The 22,551-nt window shown below is 61.2% G+C and overlaps 1 protein-coding gene across 2 annotated transcripts in view; it reads right to left on the reverse strand.

Annotated features, from left to right (window-relative positions):
* Window positions 1–62: 62 nt before the first annotated feature.
* Window positions 63–22,551, reverse strand: part of GPLD1 (glycosylphosphatidylinositol specific phospholipase D1) — a 52,410-nt gene continuing 29,921 nt past the window's right edge. For both annotated transcript variants that reach the window (XM_066352773.1, XM_066352774.1), the window contains 13 exons: window positions 19,875–20,014; window positions 18,703–18,889; window positions 15,843–15,953; window positions 14,504–14,578; window positions 14,255–14,411; window positions 13,632–13,773; window positions 12,467–12,566; window positions 12,294–12,387; window positions 6,194–6,370; window positions 5,709–5,869; window positions 4,355–4,381; window positions 4,069–4,119; window positions 63–1,749 (listed from right to left, as the gene is read on the reverse strand). In XM_066352773.1, the coding sequence (XP_066208870.1) occupies window positions 1,663–1,749; window positions 4,069–4,119; window positions 4,355–4,381; window positions 5,709–5,869; window positions 6,194–6,370; window positions 12,294–12,387; window positions 12,467–12,566; window positions 13,632–13,773; window positions 14,255–14,411; window positions 14,504–14,578; window positions 15,843–15,953; window positions 18,703–18,889; window positions 19,875–20,014 (1,509 nt within the window). In that variant the 3' untranslated portion in view covers window positions 63–1,662. The remainder of the gene's footprint in view (window positions 1,750–4,068; window positions 4,120–4,354; window positions 4,382–5,708; window positions 5,870–6,193; window positions 6,371–12,293; window positions 12,388–12,466; window positions 12,567–13,631; window positions 13,774–14,254; window positions 14,412–14,503; window positions 14,579–15,842; window positions 15,954–18,702; window positions 18,890–19,874; window positions 20,015–22,551) is intronic.

Here is a 22,551-nt window from a genome sequence, read left to right on the forward strand (position 1 = left end):
TGTCCTGGATTAGTGTCTGTGTGCCAAGGTTGGACGTCTGTCACAGAGCTGGACCAAATGAGTAGTTTGCATCATTCTTTAATATGGGGTTAAACACGACATCCTATGTGAAAACCTTGCTTCCAGCTTATTTTAACTCGCCTCTTGTGGAGCGTGCTGTCGGGTGCTTTCAGTCACTGCGGAAAAGGAGCCCTCGAGTAAATGACCACGTTTAAACTCAGCCTGTCACTTAGCGAAGGAGGACGCTCAGCTGCTGGGCACAGCAATGGCCGCGGGAGGGTCTGCGTCCTGGGGACAGACCCACTGAAACACACCCGGAGTTTGTTCTGCACTCACAGCGTCACGCCTCCCAACTGACTGCACATGAGGACCGCTGGGTTCCCGTCCCCTGAAGGTCACCTTCCCGTTAATTCTTCAGGAAGCTGAGCTGTCAGTAACGGGCCCAGAGGGAACCAGGGGCCATGTGCTTCCTGCAGGGCCGGCGGGCATGCGGGCGTGCAGCAAGAGGAGCCCGCCGGGCACTAGCCGCCCACGCGTGTGCCAGCACATGGCACACAGCCTGGACCCTAGCCGCTCCCTGACATTTAACCTCACTCCTCGGGAGAGCTGTCCCCCACCAGTCTGCTCTGTGTGGACACACTGGAGGGGGGGTGCCACGTCACCTCTCCCCCCCATTGCTGTAGTTACAGGTCAGCTGGTGCCCATGTGCACAGATGGGACTGCATGCGCTGAGACTGAAACCTGGGTGCAGTACCTGGGTGTGCAACACGCAGATGACACCTCAACCCACCCTCAAGCCCAGGACCGGGGAGGCCAAGCGGTTCCACCCACCGTGGTCCCTACAGTGGCCCTGGGCTCGGGCCAGAAGGCTGTCAGCTCAGCTGTGGCCACTAGGTGACTGCAGACCAGTGGAGGGTCAGCAGGTCAGCCCCCGTTAGAGCAGCTGCCTCTGCAGCGGCAGGAGATAGTTTCAGTTTCTGCACTTTGCCCTTCCTGCTGGGACCACAGCAAAGGGGGCGGCCCTCATGAAGAAGCCAGACCCCCCTCAGCTGGCCTGGGGGGGGGTGAGGTCACCCTCACACCACACTTCCTGCTGGGACCACAGCAAAGGGGGCGGCCCTCATGAAGAAGCCAGACCCCCCTCAGCTGGCCTGGGGGGGGGGGTGAGGTCACCCTCACACCACACTTCCGGCTCCCTCTCCGTTCCTCTCCCTCCCACCCACCCCCCCATACTGGGCTTTCTGTTTCACTGACTGGGTGGGTTACCAATTTTAAAAGGACATTTTTAGAAGGAATAATAGTATACAGGGGTTTTCTGCAGAGAGCCACAGAGGCCTTTCCAGGCGTCGGGAAGACAGCAGGCCACACGACAGTCTGGGCACAGGCAGGACGTCAGGCAAGGGAAGCCCCAGTGGCTGCGCTGAGATGGCCGGTGACTGCCATGGCATGATCCTCCGTGCCACTTCCGAGAGCTTCCCCTCCTAGCAGCCCCGTGACGCGTCACACGTCACACACTTGCTGATGCACCTGTTAGGCTTCCTGGTGGGCCACGTTAAAGCACTAAGGGGAAAACGGGATGGGGGTGGGGGGTGGAGTGCATGCCCCTTTGTCCGTGAGGTGGTAACCCTGGCAATGCCGCGGGGCGGGGCGTGGGGCGCAGCGCTAATCGTTGCCGAGGCTGTAGACATGGAGCGCCCCGGAGAGTCGGGCACCCAGAGAGCTCCTTCCGGCAGCGACGACGACCTGGGTCTGCAGGGGACACGGCGCCCATCAGTCCTCTGTCCCGAGGGGACAGTGCCGCCCTTGCCCTGCCCACCGCTGGTGCCCAGTGTGACCCACTCCTAACGCGCGTCCCTGCCTGCCCTTCACGGCTGCTCCAGACCTTCCAGAACAGCTCGGAGCGTGGCCCGACCCGCTCACTGCTCTCACCCCCACCATTCACGACCCAGAAAGGAAAGAAGCTGCTCATCCGCGAGTCTCTAACCGCCCCGGGCGTCCTGGGTGTCCCCCGGGAAGAATGCCCATTCACACGGAGCTCTCAGCGGGAGATCATGGTGGGTCTGGGGATAATCTGTTTAAAATACATGGGTTCTTGGAGACGTGAGCCAAGCTGATAACGCAGTGCTCTGACTAGACCTTCTGAGGATCCGCCCATGAACGAGAACCCTTCTCTCGTAGTGAACCCTGAATTTTTGTTACGCTTTGTAAGTGGCTCCGAGTCCCGGCCGCATGCACGGCTGGCCACTAGGGGGCGATGGCAGCACAGTCCTAAATCCGCGCAGAACCCACCCCAGCTGACAAGGGCCGTGGCCGTGGGCCTCCCACGTGCACCATCGTCCTTTTCCTCAAGAGCAGGGACACACATGGCACACAGTGCTGGGCCCGAGTCTGTCCCCGAGACAGTAGAATACGGTCAGGAGGTTCCTGGGACACTCAGAGCCCTTGGGTCCTCTGTATCTACTAAGATTCAGAGTGGGCCCTCTGACCCAGCTCTCTCCCAGGCGTTTCACCTGCAGGGACATCTGCACGATTCTGTAAAGATACCGGTGCAGGAGTGTTCGGTACAGCACCGTCGTAACTGTACACAGCGGGGGAGAGCCCAGGAAACGTCCGAACAGAAACCGAGAGAATAAGATGGTGTCTAGACAATCCACTTAAAGCCCTAAGAAGCCTCCCGAACTCTGTGCACCAGTGGGAAGAGCAGCACAGAGGGCGTGCCAGGAGAACGGTGACAAGAAATGTGTTCCTCCGTCCCCCGGAGCCGCGCATGACCTCACCGGAGTGTCAGCGTGATGCTCTGGTGTGCAGGGTAGAGGACAGATACTGGGGGCTGGGGACAGTCCCCGCAGCAGCTAGATGCCTGGCCACAGTCACGGCCGAGCCCCAGGGAGACTCGTGGACGCAAACAGCCAACTTCCTAGATCACGTCTCACTGAATCCTCTTTTCTGACCAAACGTGTCATGACTGCTGGAGTGAGGGGCAGGGCCCGGAGATGCGACTCTGAGGGGCGGGGCTCGGAGATGCGGCTCCGTGTGAGGGGCGGGGCCGGGGATGCGGCTCCGTGTGAGGGGCGGGGCCGGGGATGCGGCTCCGTGTGAGGGGCGGGGCCGGGGATGCGGCTCCGTGTGAGGGGCGGGGCCCGGGGGATGCTGCTCCGTGTGAGGGGCGGGGCCGGGGATGCGGCTCCGTGTGAGGGGCGGGGCCGGGGATGCGGCTCCGTGTGAGGGGCGGGGCCCGGGATGCTGCTCCGTGTGAGGGGCGGGGCCGGGGATGCGGCTCCGTGTGAGGGGCGGGGCCCGGGGATGCGGCTCCGTGTGAGGGGCGGGGCCGGGGATGCGGCTCCGTGTGAGGGGCGGGGCCCGGGATGCGGCTCCGTGTGAGGGGCGGGGCCCGGGATGCGGCTCCGTGTGAGGGGCGGGGCCCGGGGGATGCGGCTCCGTGTGAGGGGCGGGGCCGGGGATGCGGCTCCGTGTGAGGAGCGGGGCCCGGGATGCGGCTCCGTGTGAGGGGCGGGGCCGGGGATGCGACTCCGTGTGAGGGGCGGGGCCCGGGATGCGGCTCCGTGTGAGGGGCGGGGCCGGGGATGCGACTCCGTGTGAGGGGCGGGGCCCGGGATGCGGCTCCGTGTGAGGGGCGGGGCCCGGGATGCTGCTCCGTGTGAGGGGCGGGGCCCGGGATGCTGCTCCGTGTGAGGGGCGGGGCCCGGAGATGCGGCTCTGTGAGGGGCGGGGCACGGGGGATGCGGCTCTGTGTGAGGGGCGGGGCCGGGGATGCGGCTCTGTGTGAGGGGCGGGGCCGGGGATGCGACTCCGTGTGAGGGGCGGGGCCCGGGATGCGGCTCCGTGTTTGGGGCGGGGCCGGGGATGCGGCTCCGTGTTTGGGGCGGGGCCGGGGATGCGGCTCCGTGTGAGGGGCGGGGCCGGGGATGCCCCTCTGTGTGGGGAGGTCTTGTGTGTCCCTCTGGTTGTTGAGTAACAAGGAAATCAGAACTGTGAACACAATGAGAATGTGCCCAAGTGCCAGCCCTAAGCACAGACAGACGTCAGCGGCCCAGTCGTGGGACCTACCTTGTTCTTCGATTGAACAGTGACCATGGAGCTCCCGAACCTCGAGCTGGCCTGTGGGACAGATTCTGGGGTTAGGCTGGCCTCGCGGAGACACTGCAGGGCATTGTGTCAGTGAGAGGAAGGGCCTCTATTGTGGCGTTTCTTCCCTCTTTCCTTCCTTCCTTCCGTCTGTTCCTCCCTCCCTCCCTCCCTCCCTCCCTCCGTCTGTCCCTCCCACCCTCCTTCCCGCCGTCTGTCCCTCCCTCCATCTGTCCTCCCTCCCTCCCTCCCTCCAGGAGGTACTTACTTCCGGAGAGATCAGCACGTGTTGGGCCTGAAAGAGAGCAGCAAGAAAGGGAGGCACAGTCACTGCTCCCCATGTGGGCGTTCACCTGTTCCAGTTATACCCCACACTCCACTTCTGCAGAGCCCCAGAAATGTGTGTGCCTCCCCACCCCGACACCATGACTTCCACTTAGAAATTTAGATCAGAAAAATAGATGAGTAAATATGTGAATATGGCCCTGGCCGGTGGCTCAGTGGACAGAGTGTCAGCCCGGCATATGGACGTCCCATGTTCGATCTCCAGTCAGGACACACAGCAGAGGTGACCATCTCTCCCTCTCCCTCTCCCCCTCCTCTCTCTCTTTTCCTCCCGCAGCCAGTGGCTCGGTTGGTTCGAGCATCAGCCCCAGGCACTGAGGATAGCTCAGTACTCAAGCATCGGCCCCAGATGGGGGTTGCCCAGTGGATCCCAGTCGGAACATATATAGGAGTCTCACTATCTCCTCTCCTCTCATTTAAAATAAAAATAAAAATGTTAAGGTGTGGCTATTACTTTACAACGGTGGTTACATGAACCACGGCGTGTGCACAGAGGCAACACTAGGCAGCCAGGAAGCGTCAGTGTGGGCACGTAGGGGGCACAGGAAAGCGCTCTGGTGTGCCGGCAGGTAAGACACACAGGTTGTAAAGTCGTGGGCTGTGAGTCACGGTTGTCACACGCACAGTGAGGGCAAAGGCACTGTGGCCACTCGGCTGCGTCAGCCCTGTTGTGTGCACCCTGCTGTGTGTCGTGTGAGGGGAGCACCCCCCGTGGGTCTCCCCTCTCTCATCCCGAACCCTCACACTCAGCTTTGATGTGGACTCAAGCCCGTTCAGATCTCAGGAAAACACCCTGGAAGGCCCATTCAGATCTCAGGCAAACACCCCGGAAGGCCTTATTTCTGCCGAGCGCAGTTCTAGGCAGATGACTGTTCATTTTCTTTGTGCTGTTTTGCATTTTCTAAGATTTTTTACAATAAGCTTTCACTTATGGTTCAATCTGTTTTAAATTTGAAAATAGTAACAGCCGAGTGTGTCGGGTCCAGGAGGCCAAGTGGCGCAGCAGGCCTCCCAGGAGGGGCCGTTAGAGAGCAGCCACGGCCCAACACTACTGCCGTGGCTCAGAGCCAGACCGCGGCAGGTGTGACCAAGGGTTCACGTGACCCAGGCCCAAAGCTGCGGGCTGCAGAACACAGCCAAGGGCCTGCGTCCCGACCCGGGGACTCGGGTTCTGGCGAGAACGGTCAGTTTGCGGTGGACATGCTCTCACAAGAGACAGCAGCAGCAAGCGGCCGTCCTTTGGCCACGAGGCACAGAGCTCTGTACGAGAACACTACCTTCTCCTCTGGGCACGGGGACATCCAGGACTTGCATTTGCCCGTCACGTCACCAAAGAGGGTGTGTTTGCCGTTGTAGATGTAGACACGGCCGTCCTCTCCCCCCATCAGCCCAGCGGTCACGTCCGCTATCCTCAGGGGCGCGGCCACGATGACTTCGTCTGTGAACGGAGAGACCAGCGGGAAGTGTCTGCCTCCGCCCTGCCGTCCACCACTGTGCCCGGCCCGACCCCGGCCCGGCTTCACCCTGACAGCCGGGCTTGTCTCCTGCTTGTCGTACACCAACAACTGTGCAGCGGCTCTGACGTCACCCTCGGGAGGGACAGCTCGCCCGTGGACACCTGACGCTGTGCTGCCTGACTCAGTCTCCCTAGAGGCCTGTGGGCCGCTAGGTGTCGCCCACGAGGGCCGAGCCAGTGACCCGGGGAGGGGCTCGTGTGGGACAGGGGACTCGCTTGCTGGCCGGGGGCACCGCCCCCTCCTACCCAAGCCGTCGCTGTCCAGGTCGCTCAGGTGCAGGACGCCTCCGAACCGAGAGAAGCAGCGGTCCCCGCTGAAGGTGCTGACCAGCGGCAGCTGCGCCTCGGCGGTCAGCTGGTACATCCGAGTGGCCCCGCCCTGGTGCAGAGTCATGGTCAGGAAGGCCATCTTGGACACGTCATCTGAAAGGAACCTCGGTTCAGGGCCGGTGCTCGCGCGCCGGACGTCGGGACGAACAGCGCGGAGGCGGGCGTCTGCGCCACGAGTGATGCGGGTCACGCGAGCAAGGACCGCAGCATCCGCGCTGGCAGGGACTGAACGTGGTCAGCTCAGACACCCCCTACCCCCCCAACAGCTGCTGCTCCTTCCTGGCAGGCCCTCCGGGACGGAACGTCCACGCCACCTCCTTTCCCTCCCACAGACTTGGGCACCATCCTGACACCCCCCGCCGGCCGGCCAGCTCCAGCCCCTCCCACCTGCCCCCTCCCACACCCCCCGCCGGCTGGTCAGCTCCAGCGCCTCCCACCTGCCCCCTCCCACACCCCCCGCCGGCCGGCCAGCTCCAGCCCCTCCCACCTGCCCCCTCCCACACCCCCCGCCGGCCGGCCAGCTCCAGCCCCTCCCACCTGCCCCCTCCCACACCCCCCGCCGGCTGGTCAGCTCCAGCGCCTCCCACCTGCCCCCTCCCACACCGCCTCGGCCGCCGGCGGGGGCCACCAGGGCAGTGGAGCATCAGTCCGTCATTCCCCCAGTGACAGGTCAGGGTCAGGCCGGCTGGCGCAGCGCCGGCTGCCTAAGCGTTTCCTGCGTGAGCGACTTCTGAACGGTGTCAGCGCAAAGCTCGCTCGTTAGGGTTTGGCTTGTAGACGCAATCATCGGGGGCACAGACTTGCTTTCAGAAAGGAGCACCTTCTCCAAAGCCCAGTGGCACCTGTGGGCAGCTGTTCCCCTGAGAGCGTCCCCATGGGCCAGGCAGCGGGATGCTCCGGCACGGGCGTCCGCTTGGAACTGCGGGACACAGAGGACGGAGCGGACTGCTCTCGGACAGCCTGACGCCCTCTGTTTTATAGCCGGTTGTGTGCCGGAAGCAGCGGCGTTCAGAGCAGAGTCAGCGACAGCCGTCGGCCACAGCGGGCAGAGGAGGACCCAGGGGACGAGAAAGCCAGCAACCTGGGCCCTCACACATAAATGTGACAACCTGGCCCAACCCTGGTCCCCAGAGGACAGTCGTTAACATTCAGGGTGAGAGCCCCGGCTGTCCAGGACAGCTGGACCAAGAGCAAGGCCTTCTTCCCGCACTCTCTCCTCGGGGACGCTGGGCCCCTGGCGGGATGTTATCGCAGCACCTGGAGCCCTCTGTGCCCGTCCTGGGTGCCCCACACAGACCCACCCACTCCCTCGAGAGCTCAGCCTGGGGCGCTCTGAGGGCGTCTGGTCCACGTCTCCCATCCAGGTTTCAGGAGGCCTGTTTTATACTCCGGATGATTCACGAGTCTACCTCTCAGGTGTCTCCAGAGGCACTTCTTGCTGCTAAAGTCACCCTGATAAATACCCTTCCACAGTTCTGAATACTTCCTGTGGACAGATGCCCAGAAGCGGTCCACACGGGGCCCAGCAGACGGGGAGTCGCCAGGCTCTGGCCGTTGGGCGAACCTCAGCTCTCGCTGGCGGCAGACGGGAGCTGCCCCCCCACCCCCAGCCCCCCAGCCCCGTGCCCTTGCCCTCACCGAGTGTGACTGCCTCGCCCTGAAAGCTCTTGGTAGCTTCTAATCCGCACCCAACAGTCCCCAGTAAATGTTTCAGCTGAGCTGTGCGGCCACTGTCTGAACTACGGACCCTGCTGAGGCAGAGTCAGGACAGGACAGGGGAGGGGCGGCCTGGCTGACACCCAGAGCCCAGACCACCAGCCCCGGGGCTGCCCCACTCGCAGGGACACCACAGATGCTGGGAGAGAGCCCCCTGAAGCCATGTGGACGAGCTGCTGGCGGCAGCTGTGTCAACCTCGGACCCCCACACCCCTCTCAAGGTGCCCATGTCACCAAACTGGGCTTTCGAGAGTTAGGATTACAAACGTGGGCACCACAGGGACACCAGTGTGGGCCGGGGATGCGGGCGGCCGGGTCTGATCTGGCTCCAAGGTAGGAGGCGCTGCCCAGTGCCATGCGGTCTGGCCCCACACGGCGAAGGGGCCGGCTCAGCACGCTCCTGCCCCCGCCTGATGTTCTGAGTGACGTCTTGACAAAGAGCCCCACAAATTATGTGGGTGAGATACAAGTAAAAACAGGGAAATCTCAAGAGGGTGTGGGGGCTGTAAAAACGTCAACAGCCTGCTTCTGACATTGTCATCGTGGTCTGTGGATACTTTCACTGGGGAAAAGGGGACAGAACATAGCCTGGGTCTCCTTATTATGATTTCTTATGACGTATGTGAATATATAATTACTCAGTAACTGCACCTAAACCAAGGACGTGGGGGAGCTCTGATTCACGGCATGCAGGCGCAGAAAACAAAATCAATGCTTCTGGCAAGAGCTCAGAAACCACTCCCTAGACTCAATAAAGAAAAACAAAGTTCAATGCCAAAGCTTGTGTCAGCCAATGTTTGTTGCTCAAATGCCATGTCCATAGTCACACGATGACAGGTGTAACCACTCCGTTGCCCAATCCATTTCTGCTCATTCAAGTCTCCCCCATATTATAGGACACAGTCTTTCTGATGGTGACCAAACCAGCACACGGCATGGGCACAGGACAGACGCACAGTTTCAACAGGACAGAGTAGATAGCCCAGGAGAAAATCCACACTGATGCGGTCACTTAACTTGTGACAAAGGAGACAGGAACACAGGGCAAGGACAGGGTCTTCAGTTAATGGTGCTGGGAAAATGGGGCAGCCACATGCAGAAGAATGAAACTGGACCCCTACCTCACACCTTAGAGAAGATCAACTCAAAGTGGACTGAAGACTTGAAACCATAAAACTAGAAACCAGACGGCAAGCTCCTAGACCTTGGTCTGACGGTGATTATTTTGGATTTGACATAAAAAGCAAAACTAAGTGAGACTACATCAAACTAAAAAGTTTCTGCGCAGAGGAAAAAAAAAAACCTGACAAAATGAAAAGACAACCTAAGGAATGAGAGGTAATGTTTGCAAGTCCTAGTCCTGGTGAGAGCCTAACACCCAAAACATACAGAGAACTCATAAAATAGCAAAAAAATAAAATAAAAAAAAATAAGCAAAAACCAAACAATCCAATTAGAACAACAGGCACAGGAGCTGAATAGACATTTCCCCAAAGACATGCAGATGGCCAACAGGTACTGAAAAGATGCTCAGCATCGTTCATCAGTGAAACACCAACCAAACCCACCATGAGATATCACCTCCCACCTGTCAGAATGGCTGTCACAATAAATCAACAACCAACCAGTGCTGGCGAGGGTGTGGAGAAAAGGGAACCCTCCTGCACTGTTGGTGGGAATGCAGACTGGTGCAGCCACTGTGGAAAACAGTATGGAGCTACCTCAAAAAGTTAAAAATGGAACTGCCTTATGACCCAGCAACTCTCACTTCTGAATATTTAGCCAAAGAAATGCAAACACTAATTTGAAAAGACACCTGCACCCCCACGTTCACTGCAGTGTTGTGCACAACAGCCACGGTATAAAAACAGCTGTAGCGCCCGTCAACGGGGGAACAGATAATATATGATATAAATAAACCACGGAATATTCAACTATAAAAAATAATGAAATCCTGTCACTGGCAACAAGACGGATAGACTTTGAGCATGTTATGCTAAGTGAAATAAGTCAGACAGAGAAAGACAAATACCATATGATCTCACTCATATGTGTTTAAAAAAACGAAAACAAAACGGAAGTCCCCAAGCTCACAAATTCAGAACAGGTAGTCCCCAGACCTGGAGGGCGGAGAGTAGATGAAATGGGTGAAGGGTCAAAAGCTGCAAACGCCCTGGCCGGTTGGCTCAGCGGTAGAGCGTCGGCCTAGCGTGCGGAGGACCCGGGTTCGATTCCCGGCCAGGGCACACAGGAGAAGCGCCCATTTGCTTCTCCACCCCTCCGCCGCACTTTCCTCTCTGTCTCTCTCTTCCCCTCCCGCAGCCAAGGCTCCATTGGAGCAAAGATGGCCCGGGCGCTGGGGATGGCTCTGTGGCCTCTGCCCCAGGCGCTAGAGTGGCTCTGGTCACACTATGGCGACGCCCAGGATGGGCAGAGCATCGCCCCCTGGTGGGCAGAGCGTCGCCCCATGGTGGGCGTGCTGGGTGGATCCCGGTCGGGCGCATGCGGGAGTCTGTCTGACTGTCTCTCCCCGTTTCCAGCTTCAGAAAAATGAAAAAAAAAAAAAAAAAAAAAAGCTGCAAACACCCAGTGATAAAATAAATAAGTCCTGGGAATGTGGTACACAGCATGGTTCTAAGTAACACTGTGCTGCATATTTAAAAGTTGCTAAGAGAGTAACTTTTAAAAGTTCTCATCACAAGAAAATTTTGTAACTATGCATGGTAACAGTTTTTTTAACGAGACTTACAGTGATGATCCTTTTGCATATTTACAAATATCAAATCATGATGTTGTCCACACTAAAACTAATGTAATGTTATATATTACTTAGACCTCAACTGTAAAAAAACTGAGTAATATCTAATCCTGCAACAATAATGTCTTATCACAAACATTCAGTGAATTCTTAAGTTAGAGATCAGGTTACAAAACTGAATGCAAAGATATTCTTGAAATGAAAGTTATGTTATATTAAAAATATATTTCAACTGCCACACACAAAAAAAAATCTACCTGAAAACAATTAGATGCTATGTGGTAAGAGACGTAAAAAACATCAGGCCCACTAGTCCCAGCGTTCTACCTTCCCGGAATCTACCAGAAAGACAGCCAAGCCTGACCAGGTGGTGGCGCAGTGGATAGAGCGTTGGACTGGGATGCAGAGGACCCAGGTTCAAAACCCCAAGGTCGCTGGCTTGAGCAAGGGGTCACTCGGTCTGCTGTAGCCCCCCCCCCCCGCCTGGTCAAGGCACATATGAGAAAACAATCAATGAACAACTATGGTGCCGCAATGAAGAACTGATGCTTCTCATCTCTCTCCTTTCCTGTCTGTCCCTATCTGTCCCTCTCTGTGTCTGTCATGTATTCAATGGCTTGGTCAGAGGGGATGAGAGTCGAGAGGCTGGGTGAGAAGGTGAAGGGATTGATTGAGCAAAAAAAACCCAAAACACCTTATGGACACAGACCACACACGGTGGGGACTGCAGGAGGGCAGGGGCTGGGGGAGAGAGAGGAGGGCAGAGGGGTGGATGGTGATGGAGGGAGACTTCAGTCGGGGTGTGGACGCAATGCAGGGCACAGATGGTGTGCTGCAGGGGTGTGCACCTGAGACCTGTGTGATCTTATTAACCAGTGTCACCCCAATAAATTCAATTAAAAAAATTTAATTATGTATAAACAATACAATATCTCTTTCTATCTCTATAGAGATATAGATATATAAATATATATGTATACATATTATATATAAATGTAGTATGTATAAATACATATTATATATAAATATATCATATATAAGTCTATACATAGATATAGATATATTATGAGCTTAAGATATCATATATAGATATATATATAATGAGCTTGAGTTTCTAAGTATCTGGATAAGGGGTGATTTTTCTTTCTCTTTTACATAGCTCCTCCTATTTTCAAATTTCTACAGTAATCACTTCTATAACCTTGGAGTGTGTTTTGAAACTCCCTTCCCCCAGTAAACACAACGGCGTCAGCACCTGCCGGCAGAGCGGACCTGCTCGCGGTGCGCGGATGGACGTAGGAGACCCGCTGAGCCGCCCAGCTCCGTGCCAGCCGGGCGCTCCCTTCACACGCAGCCGCCCTCCTGTGAGATCCAGGTGGGTGACAGCGGCTGCACACTGCAGACCATGACACTACCATTCAGGGAGGTTAAGTCACTTTCCCAAGGTCACACAGCCGCCTGCCAACGAGGAGAGGAAACAGGCCAGCTCGGGTCTGTCTGGGACCGGATCCCGTAACTCACCCAGGGAACCACGTGACCTACCGTGCGTGGGCGCCCCGACCAGCAGCACCTGCGTCCGGACCCCGTTCACCAGCACGTGGCCGCTGGACAAGGAGGTGCCCAGCTTTCCCATTGCCTGCGGAGCGTGGAGACCAGAGCACAGCTCAGAAAGCGTTCCCGGGGGTGTCCCAGCCCAGGGAGCGGGGCCGCCCCACCTTGTCCCCCGCGATGGTCATCCGGCTCTGGCGGTGCGGGGGGTTGTAGCCGTACACCCGCCCGAGGCTCTGCTTCTCGTCACGCGTGTGGAACAGGCGGCTGTTGGGCGAGCACGTGTGTCAGGCTGGCTCGCCTGCACTCTGCCCGATGGGCGCACGAGCCGGGGCAGCAGCCCGTGTGTGTGGTCTGTGGAGGCTGCAGGTGCCGCCCTCAGGGTGACAGGCTGTAGACTGCGGGTTGCCTGCCGCCATTGGGAGGGGCCGTTTGCCAGAGAAGGGGCACCCCCCACCCCCCCGTTGGCTGGTCAACCCTGAGAGAGGGGGGCGGTTTCCCTGCCTGCTCGCCCACCCGCCGTTGCGAGACCCTAACAAACGGAGCGGCCCACCCTTTCCTGGCTCCACAGTTCCTTAACCGTCAGCCCGGACGCGATGGGAACCTGTGTGGCCACGGCCCCCGGGCTTGCCGTAGCCCAGGCGGGAATGGTGCCCACGGATGCAGACGGCGTGGGGTCAGAAGCCCGACCCGTGTTGGGGTCCCAGGAAGGACGCACCCGTCCCCACTGCGTCCCCACCCCACATACTCTCAGTCCCTGTGACTGCAGGCACAGAGTGTGGGTCGGGGTCCCCAGATACAAGGCCCGCCGTTCTGCCCCCCACTGACAGCAAATACAGAGACGCCCATCCTTACGGGCTGGACTGCGTCCCCCAAATTCATATGCTGAGGTCCTGACCCCCGGTTCCTCAGACTGCTTGTCTTTGGAGAGGGGGGGGGTCCTCTAAAGAGGAGATTGAGTTAAAATCAGGTCATCGGGGTGGGGTGACTGGGATCGTGTGAGAGGAGGGGGAGCCACCAGGCCCCGCAGAGAGAGGGCCACGTGGGGACGCGGGGAGAAGGCGGCCGTGGGCAGAGAGACAGAGGCCACTGAAGAGGCAGACGGCAGACAGCGCCCCTGGGCTGTGGGAGGATAAGCCCCTGAGGCACAGCCCTGAGTCCGCGTGGCCCCGGGTGGGGCAGCCCCGCCAGTGACTCTTCCCTCCATCTCACTGTGAAACTACGGAGGGGGGTTTGCAAGCCTGTCCGGAGCCGTGGCCTCCCCTCGAAGGATACGGACCCCTTAGCCCGTCTGGACCACACAGGTCAGGGGCCCCCGCGCCCAGCGCTCACCTGCTGGTGTTCTTCCAGGTGGGGCTGCCCGCCAGCAGCAGGGTCCGGTTGTTCACGGGGACGCCGTGAAGGGAGTACCCCAGCCAGGCGAAGTCCTCCTCGCCTCGCACCAGCCAGTCGGCCGCCTCCACGTCCAGTGTCTCTGCAAAGGCAGCCGGTCCCTTGCTTTACGGGACGGGGGGTAAAGGGTGGCCCTTCGCAGGTGCCGGCTGACGGGTCCACCTGCTGAGCTCCTGCCGGAAATCTCCGAGGCCTCCCCATTCTCTCCCCAATCTCAGGGCTGCCGCCTTAGGAACGGGCCTCGCGGGTCACGTGAGAAGCGCGTTTCTAGAGCTCACGCCCGTGGCATAGAGGTGCGCCCTATAAAGAGGGCCCGGCTTGGATGCGGAGAGCATCATGGGTTCCGTGACACCCCTGCTCTGTGACCAGAGACTATGAATAAACCACTGGCCCCTTTGGACCGGGACCTACCCAAGGGGACCCTCGTGCAGTCAGTGACTCTAACCGCACCCTCTCCAGAAGGTCCGTAAGTGCTGGACGCCGCGGGAAACCGGGTGAAAGGACGTGGCGTCAGGAGGGACAGGGACCAGCGCAGGGGCGGTCTCACCCCCAACAGGCATTACCTTCGAGGTGGCGGCCGGGCCCCGAGAAGAACGCGGCCACCATGCCCCTCTGCGTCCCTCCTCCCGGAGCGAAGGGGGAGCCCGCGACCAGGTCGGGCTCGCCGTCCCCGTTCATGTCGGCAGCCAGGAGCGTCCAGCCCAGGTTACAGTACGTGTCCTTAGGGGAACGGGAGACCAGGTTTGCGCGCCCGGAAGGCCGTCAGGATGCCGAGCTCTCGTGCCCGCGCCTGGCTCGGGTGGTCGGCGTACCTGGCAGGAGATGGTGATGTCGGGGCCCGGCGACATTCTTCCGAGTCTGGAACCGAAGTAGACGTACACCGCGCCCTAGGCAAGGACAGACCGGACGGTCGTGAGGTCAGGGGTGACCCAAACCCTCACAACAGCAAGACCACCAGGACCGGGTGCCCGCGGGCAGGAGCGTGGTGACAGACACGTGTGTCTCAGCCTCGCTGCTGGGCACCTGTCCCTTCCAGGGGGCTGTTCGGGCCCCGGAGCAGAAGCGTGGTCTCCGCCTCCCTGGGGTCTCGCTCAGAGAACGGGGAGATGACCTCGCCTCCTGCGTCTGCAGGGCCCAGCGTGCGTCTAGCTCAGCTCCTCGCGCCTCCGGACACGGGCACTCATGTGGGTGCCGTGCGCTGGCCCGTGGCTCGGCCGTGCTGAGCTGTGTGACTTGTTTTCCATCACGAGCCAGTCCTGACTCAGCAACAAGACCCGCCTGTCCTCCCGAAAAGCCGGCCAACGGCAGCTAGGACACCGTGGCCGGGAAGGGGCCGCGACAGGGGCGAGCTCGGGTGTGAGGACAGTGACGTGTCCCAGCCCCGGAGCCGCCCACCACCCCACACGGCATGACGTCACTGCTGATGGGCTGGGAGGTGAGACACGGGTCACATGTCCCGACAGAGTGAGAGGACAGCAGGGAGGTGACCGGGGCCTCTGCTCTCAGAAAGAAAGTGGGCTAGGCCCTGTCCGATTGGCTCAGTGGCAGAGCGTTGGCCTGGCATGCGGGAGTCCCGGGTTCGATTCCTGGCCAGGGCACACAGGAGAAGCACCCATCTGCTTCTCCACCCCTCCCCCTCTCCTTCCTCTCTGTCTCTCTCTTCCCCTCCCGCAGCCAAGGCTCCATTGGAGCAAAGTTGGCCTGGGTGCTGAGGATGGCTCTGTGGCCTCTGCCTCAGGCACTAGAATGGCTCTGATTGCTGCAGAGCGACGCCCCCTGGTGCACATGCAGGAGTCTGTCTGTCTGCCTCCCTGTTTCCAATTTCAGAAAAATACAAAAAAAAAAAAAAAAAGGGGGGGGGGGGCTAAGTCCGGGTGGCGCCCGACAGGGACTCTCCCGGGAGTCCCCTCTGTGGGGCGATAAGAAGCTACGACCACCTGGACTTTGTCACCTTCTCCACCCTTCACCCCGTGGAGGAGGGGGGGGCAAAGCATCCTCAGCGAATGGGAAACCGTGAGGCCAGGAGGCAGGGACAGGTGCCACCAGGTAACCAAGCTGACGGCAGGGAAGGAGACTGCTGCCTCCGGGGGCTTGTCCAGCACGGCCGCCCTCGGGGCCCTGCCCTCCCCCCCCCCCACCCCCCAGCCTTACTTTGTACGTGAGCTGCGCTGAGCCCACCGAGGGGGCCCCCACGGCCAGGTCGGGCACACCGTCCAGGTTGAAGTCCAGCACGGCCAGGGCTGAGCCAAAGCGTCCTGAGGGCTGAAGAGGCACAAGTGACCCCCCGGGCTGAGCCCCGGCTTGGACGTGCCGCGCAGCCTCCGGGGGTGGACAGGCCCGGGGCCGCCATCGCTGAGGGCTCGGGAGCAGACCTGCAGCCCCGCACCTCGCAGACCGCGCCACGCAGCAGGGCGGGTCTGGCCCGGCCACCAGGGGGCGCCAGAAACACGGGCGGGTCTCACACGCTCTCGCGCTTCTCCGCAGGGGAGCTCCAGGCCCCGCGTTCAGTCTCCGCACGGGAGCTCCAGGCCCCGCGTTCAGTCTCCGCACGGGAGCTCCAGGCCCCAGGTTCAGTCTCCGCACGGGAGCTCCAGGCCCCGCGTTCAGTCTCCGCACGGGAGCTCCAGGCCCCGCGTTCAGTCTCCACACAGGAGCTCCAGGCCCCGCGTTCAGTCTCCGCAGGGGAGCTCCAGGCCCCGCGTTCAGTCTCCGCACGGGAGCTCCAGGCCCCGCGTTCAGACTGAGCTCCCGGAAAGCCCCTGGAACCCGGAGCCCACGGAGGCAGCAGACGGGAGGGGTCCCGCAGCCTCAGGGTCCGGCGAGCCGGCTGCCACGTTCACGTTTAAATTGACGGGAAATGAAACACTCAGCTCCTCCTGCACCGTCCACATCCCCAGCGCTCAGCTGAGTGGGTGCAGCAGCTCCCACACCCGACGGCCCATCGTTCCAGAAAGTTCTGCTGGTCCCACGGCCCTATGCACTGTGGTGAGCACGTCACGGGGACTGCAGTACTTTCGTGACCCCCTCCCTCGGCCCCCAGATGGAAGCCCAGTCCGTTTGGGGACAGTGTTCTTCCTGGTGGGTTTTCTAGCTCTTTCTCCTCCTGCCTGCAGTCGGCCTGGACGGAAGAGGGACCCGTCGGCTATCCGAGTCCTGGACAAGGTGACGTCTGCTACACGGCCCAGAACCCACGGGGAGCTGCTGGCTGACCTCTCCACCCCTGTGGGCAACCGGGCTGTGGGTATGGCCCCTCCCAGCCGGGCCAGCATCGGTAACCTGGGGCAGGTGGGGACAACGTGCCGGGACCACAGCTGAGGCCCTGTCTCCTCCCCACCACCCTCTCGCTTTCTGTGGGTTCACCAGTCATTCCCAGGGAAACAGAACTTTAAAGTGATAAATGCCTGGGGTATTTATCTGAATTCTCTACTTTATGGACAAGGACACAGGAGGTTGACGTCAGAGCAGGGCCCACGTACGGGGGTCCCCTCCCTGAACCCCCTCCAAGTCAGCAGGGCACTGGGGGCGGGCTCGGCCAGAGAGAGCACCAGGTGGAGGGGGGCAGGCCCCTCAGCCCCTCCCGCGGGAGCCCAGGGCTGCTCACAGCAGTGACATCGACGGCCTACAGCGTGTGGCACTGTGGGGCATGCCTGAGGAGCAGCAGGAATGGCTACATTTACTCTGGAACTTCCTCAGGTGGTATCGCAAGGCTCCAGGGACTGTTCCTGTGGGGCTGTGACCTCCACTCTGACCGGTCAGCTCATCCTTCTTCTCAAACTCAGTCCCCTCCCTCAGCCTGAGCTGCATCCCAAACCACACAGGCTCAGGGACGTCATTTGTCCTGTCCCCTCAGTGTAGTGGAATAACCCACTGCATGGCCTTGGATGGGAACACAGCCAACAAGAAAAGAATGTTTTGCCTAGAGAATTGTTTTGTGACTTGAAGGCGGGTCACTGAAACAAGTCTATGTGACTGAAGGCAGTTACTGGGCTTTTCTCAGTAAAACATTCTCATAAGATTTCTGTACTTTCCAAGGTTATCCCTTAAGGCTTAAGATAAGGAGAGGAATGTTGTGAGATCCATAGAAGCAATAGCAATTAATGCCTTCTGATATTACGTTGTTACTAAGCTATCTTGCAGGTGCACTCAATGTATCTTTAAGTAAAAGTTACACTTAATGTTATGCCAATTTCTCAGTAAACAAGCTTTTTGAAGTCTTGTGAATAAAATTAGGACACAGCGTGAACTCGGGGCCATTTGCCTGAGCGAGCAGTGGTCCTTTGCTAGTCCTTGATGATTCCGTCTGCTGATCTCTCTCTCTGCGCCCCGACACACAACAACACCTCCTCACGGAAGCCGTGGTGAAAGGGTGTGGCCAGCCGGGACAGGACCCCACTGTGACCCACACCCAGGTTCCTCTCCCTGGTGCTACCGAAACCCCTCGCCTGTGACCAGCGGGCTCTGCCTGTCTCGGGCCGATGACGTCCCTGGGGAAACTCTCGGGCCCCTCGCATTCCCACGGCGATATTGCGACTCCATGCAGGGCTCTGGCACCGGCATCGTGCGATGTTTGCGGTGATGAACCACCCCTTAGAGCAATGGCCCGCACAGAGCCGTGCACAGCACCCTGGTTCCGACGGGTGTGCCGTGGTCACGAGGGGCGTGGGCAGGGGATGTGTGAAGGGTGTTTGGGAACTCTACGCTCCTCAGCTGTCCCGGGACGCTAACACACTAATGAAATACAACATTTAACAACCACCAACCACCACAAAAAAACCAAAATACCCACAAAGGAGGCCTCATCTCAGTTGTGTGTGTGGGAGAGGTCAGACTAAGCCTGCAGGCGGAGTAAGGGGGGGCAGGGGGAGGGGCGTGGACGTGCATTTCCTGGGAAGTGCTACAGGACGTCAGGCTGTCACTCTCCCTCCCATTGCTTCCTCCTCCGGGGAGCCTGCCGAGCTCTGCGGCCGTGGGTACGGACGGGAAAACACGTGGTCACTGAGGGGAGCCTCACCTGGAAGCCCTCCAGGATGCCGTGGGCCTCCGTGTCGAGGTCCAGGTCGATGGGGGGCAGGCCCAGGTCATTGCCGTAGACGAGGTACACACGCCCCACCTGGACGTGGCCGGGGCGGCTGTAGCCCGGGGCGCCCACCACCAGGTCCCCGTAGCCGTCCTGGTTGAGGTCAGCCGAGGTCATGGCCCTGTGGGGACGGAGACCCAGGGGTGAGACCGTCTCCTCCTCTCTAGGACTCAGCACTTGAACTTCACTGACGGCTCCCCACCCGCACGGCCGCTGTGAGCGTTCACAGCTGAGGCTGCGCCGTGTGAGGTCGCTGAGAGGACAACGAGCGTCCTCAGAGCCCACGTCCGACCCGGGGACCCGGGGACCCGGAGCAGAGCAGCTCAGCTCCCGCCGTCTGGCCCGGGCAGAGACAAGCTGCGGTCAGTACGCCCCTTCCCACCCCCGCTGGGAGCCCGCCTCGTCCTGGGACAGACTCCAGTGTCCGACATGGAGTGGACGTTTGTCAGTGAGACTCCGTGACCAGCTGCAGAGACGGACACACTGGGTCAGGTTCAGAGGCGTCTGCCGGCCCGGAGAGGCCCGGAGTCGGGTGCTTGTCCTGGCGCTGACCGCCCACAGGAAGGACAGAGGGCTGGACGGAAGGGTGGAGGAGGGGAGGGGCCGTGCTGTCACCACTGTCCCCTGTACCCCTCAGGCAGGACGCTGGCCAGTGATGCCGGGAAGGACGCACCCACCCCTGGTGTGGCTGCCAGCCCGGCGGGGGCCTTCTTTTGGAACCTTCCAGAAGGCCCCACTGTCCACCAGAAAGCCAGCATCAGACGCATGCATCCCCACCATCCTCTTCCCGCGGTCACTGGTCACTGGGCTTCCGCCCCAAGCCGTGGACTGTTCCGGTCCCCACACCACGGTCTGCGTTCACCCTCCTGGGGCCGTCGTCCCCTGAACACGGACCCAACGTTCCGTTCGGGACAACACCCGGGGCCGGGCTGCCTCTGCACAGCAGTGAGCACGTGCCGACCGACGTCAGGAGCGGGGTTTGTGCTCAGAGTGACCGGAGGGGGGTGGAGTGCGTGGACAGGAGGGGGGTGCCCGCAGCTGCCCCGCTCTCCACCTGTCCCACGACCCCGCGGCGTGAACGCCGAGCTGGGTGAACGCGTACCTACCAGCCGAGCCTTGCGTAGGGCCGCGCTACGAAGTAAGAGGCCAGGGGGCTGGACACGTGCTTCTGCGGCCGCTGGGTGGTGCCCGTGAATATCGCCCGCAGGTTCCTCTCCAGGGCCTGGTACATGAAGGACAGGGAGTCCTGAAACGGCACCGTGGAGACGGACAGGTGAGGAGCAGCCCCACCGGCAGGGCAGCCAGGCTCCGTGGAGACGGACAGGTGAGGAGCAGCCCCACCGGCAGGGCCGCCAGGCTCCGTGGAGACGGACAGGTGAGGAGCAGCCCCACCGGCAGGGCCGCCGGGCTCCGTGGAGACGGACAGGTGAGGAGCAGCCCCACCGGCAGGGCCGCCGGGCTCCGTGGAGACGGACAGGTGAGGAGCAGCCCCACCGGCAGGGCAGCCGGGCTCCGTGGAGACGGACAGGTGAGGAGCAGCCCCACCCGCAGGGCAGCCGGGCTCCGTGGAGACGGACAGGTGAGGACCAGCCCCACCGGCAGGGCAGCCGGGCTCCGTGGAGACGGACAGGTGAGGAGCAGCCCCACCGGCAGGGCCGCCGGGCTCCGTGGAGACGGACAGGTGAGGAGCAGCCCCACCGGCAGGGCAGCCAGGCTCCGTGGAGACGGACAGGTGAGGAGCAGCCCCACCGGCAGGGCAGCCGGGCTCCGTGGAGACGGACAGGTGAGGACCAGCCCCACCGGCAGGGCAGCCGGGCTCCGTGGAGACGGACAGGTGAGGAGCAGCCCCACCGGCAGGGCAGCCGGGCTCCGTGGAGACGGACAGGTGAGGAGCAGCCCCACCGGCAGGGCAGCCGGGCTCCGTGGAGACGGACAGGTGAGGACCAGCCCCACCGGCAGGGCAGCCGGGCTCCGTGGAGACGGACAGGTGAGGAGCAGCCCCACCGGCAGGGCAGCCGGGCTCCGTGGAGACGGACAGGTGAGGAGCAGCCCCACCGGCAGGGCAGCCGGGCTCCGTGGAGACGGACAGGTGAGGAGCAGCCCCACCCGCAGGGCCGCCGGGCTCCGTGGAGACGGACAGGTGAGGAGCAGCCCCACCGGCAGGGCAGCCGGGCTCCGTGGAGACGGACAGGTGAGGAGCAGCCCCACCGGCAGGGCAGCCGGGCTCCGTGGAGACGGACAGGTGAGGAGCAGCCCCACCGGCAGGGCAGCCGGGCTCCGTGGAGACGGACAGGTGAGGAGCAGCCCCACCGGCAGGGCCGCCGGGCTCCGTGGAGACGGACAGGTGAGGAGCAGCCCCACCGGCAGGGCCGCCGGGCTCCGTGGAGACGGACAGGTGAGGAGCAGCCCCACCCGCAGGGCCGCCGGGCTCCGTGGAGACGGACAGGTGAGGAGCAGCCCCACCGGCAGGGCCGCCGGGCTCCGTGGAGACGGACAGGTGAGGAGCAGCCCCACCGGCAGGGCAGCCGGGCTCCGTGGAGACGGACAGGTGAGGAGCAGCCCCACCGGCAGGGCCGCCGGGCTCCGTGGAGACGGACAGGTGAGGAGCAGCCCCACCCGCAGGGCCGCCGGGCTCCGTGGAGACGGACAGGTGAGGAGCAGCCCCACCGGCAGGGCCACCCGGCTCCAGGTGCTCAAGGGAGACGCCCGTCCTCGGGCGCCGCAGGGTAAAGTGCTGGCTGCTGTCCCCGGGAAAGATGACTCGGGACAGCGATCAGGGGAGTGACATCGAGCCCCTGGCGGGTGCCGAGTGACAGGCACAGCCCTGCCGTGGGGCCGGCTGCGCAGAGTGGGCGGGGACTTCACCTGCCCAGCCCGGTCAGGACAGCTGCTCCGATGTGCAGAAGGAAACCCAACAAGATCATCTCTCGGGACGAACATTTTTTAAAAAACAAGTTTGGCCTGACCAGGTGGTGGCGCAGTGGATAGAGCATTGGACTGGGATGCAGAGGACTCGGGTATGAGACCCCGAGGTCGCCAGCTTGAGCGCGGGCTCATCTGGTTTGAGCAAAAAGCCCACCAGCTTGGACCCAAGGTCGCTGGCTCCAGCAAAGGGCTACTCGGTCTGCTGAAGGCCCGCGGTCAAGGCACATATGAGAAAGCAATCAATGAACAACTAAGGTGTTGCAACGCGCAATGAAAAACTAATGATTGATGCTTCTCATCTCTCTCCGTTCCTGTCTGTCTATCCCTCTCTCTGACTCACTCTCTGTCTCTGTAAAAAATAAATAAATAAAATAAAATAAAATGAACAAGTTTGTTTGCTCGAGAACGGTAATTATATTTGCATATAGACCCTGTTTCACGTGAGAAAACTTGAAGGCAAGCAGCCCCTCTACTTGGGACGCTGAGTTGTTCCTAACACGGTCCCTGCAGAGACACAGATGCAGACCGCAGTGGCCCGGAGTGGCCAGGTACAGGATCCACCCAAGCTCAGGGGACGCAACTCTCAGGCCCAACATGAGCCCCGGGCAGCCCGGAGCAGGGCTCAGAGCCTGGGCAGCACAGTGGGAAGGCCCTGCAGGAGGGGACCCTGCCCGCGTGTCCACGCCAAGCGCCGGGCAGCCCGGAGCAGGGCTCAGAGCTGGGCAGCACCGTGTGAAGGCCCTGCAGGAGGGGACCCTGCCCGCGTGTCCACGCCAAGCGCCGGGCAGCCCGGAGCAGGGCTCAGAGCTGGGCAGCACAGTGGGAAGGCCCTGCAGGAGGGGACCCTGCCCGCGTGTC

Source organism: Saccopteryx leptura, chromosome 11 (assembly GCF_036850995.1).
Source record: "Saccopteryx leptura isolate mSacLep1 chromosome 11, mSacLep1_pri_phased_curated, whole genome shotgun sequence".
In the NCBI taxonomy this organism is placed as follows: domain Eukaryota; kingdom Metazoa; phylum Chordata; class Mammalia; order Chiroptera; family Emballonuridae; genus Saccopteryx; species Saccopteryx leptura.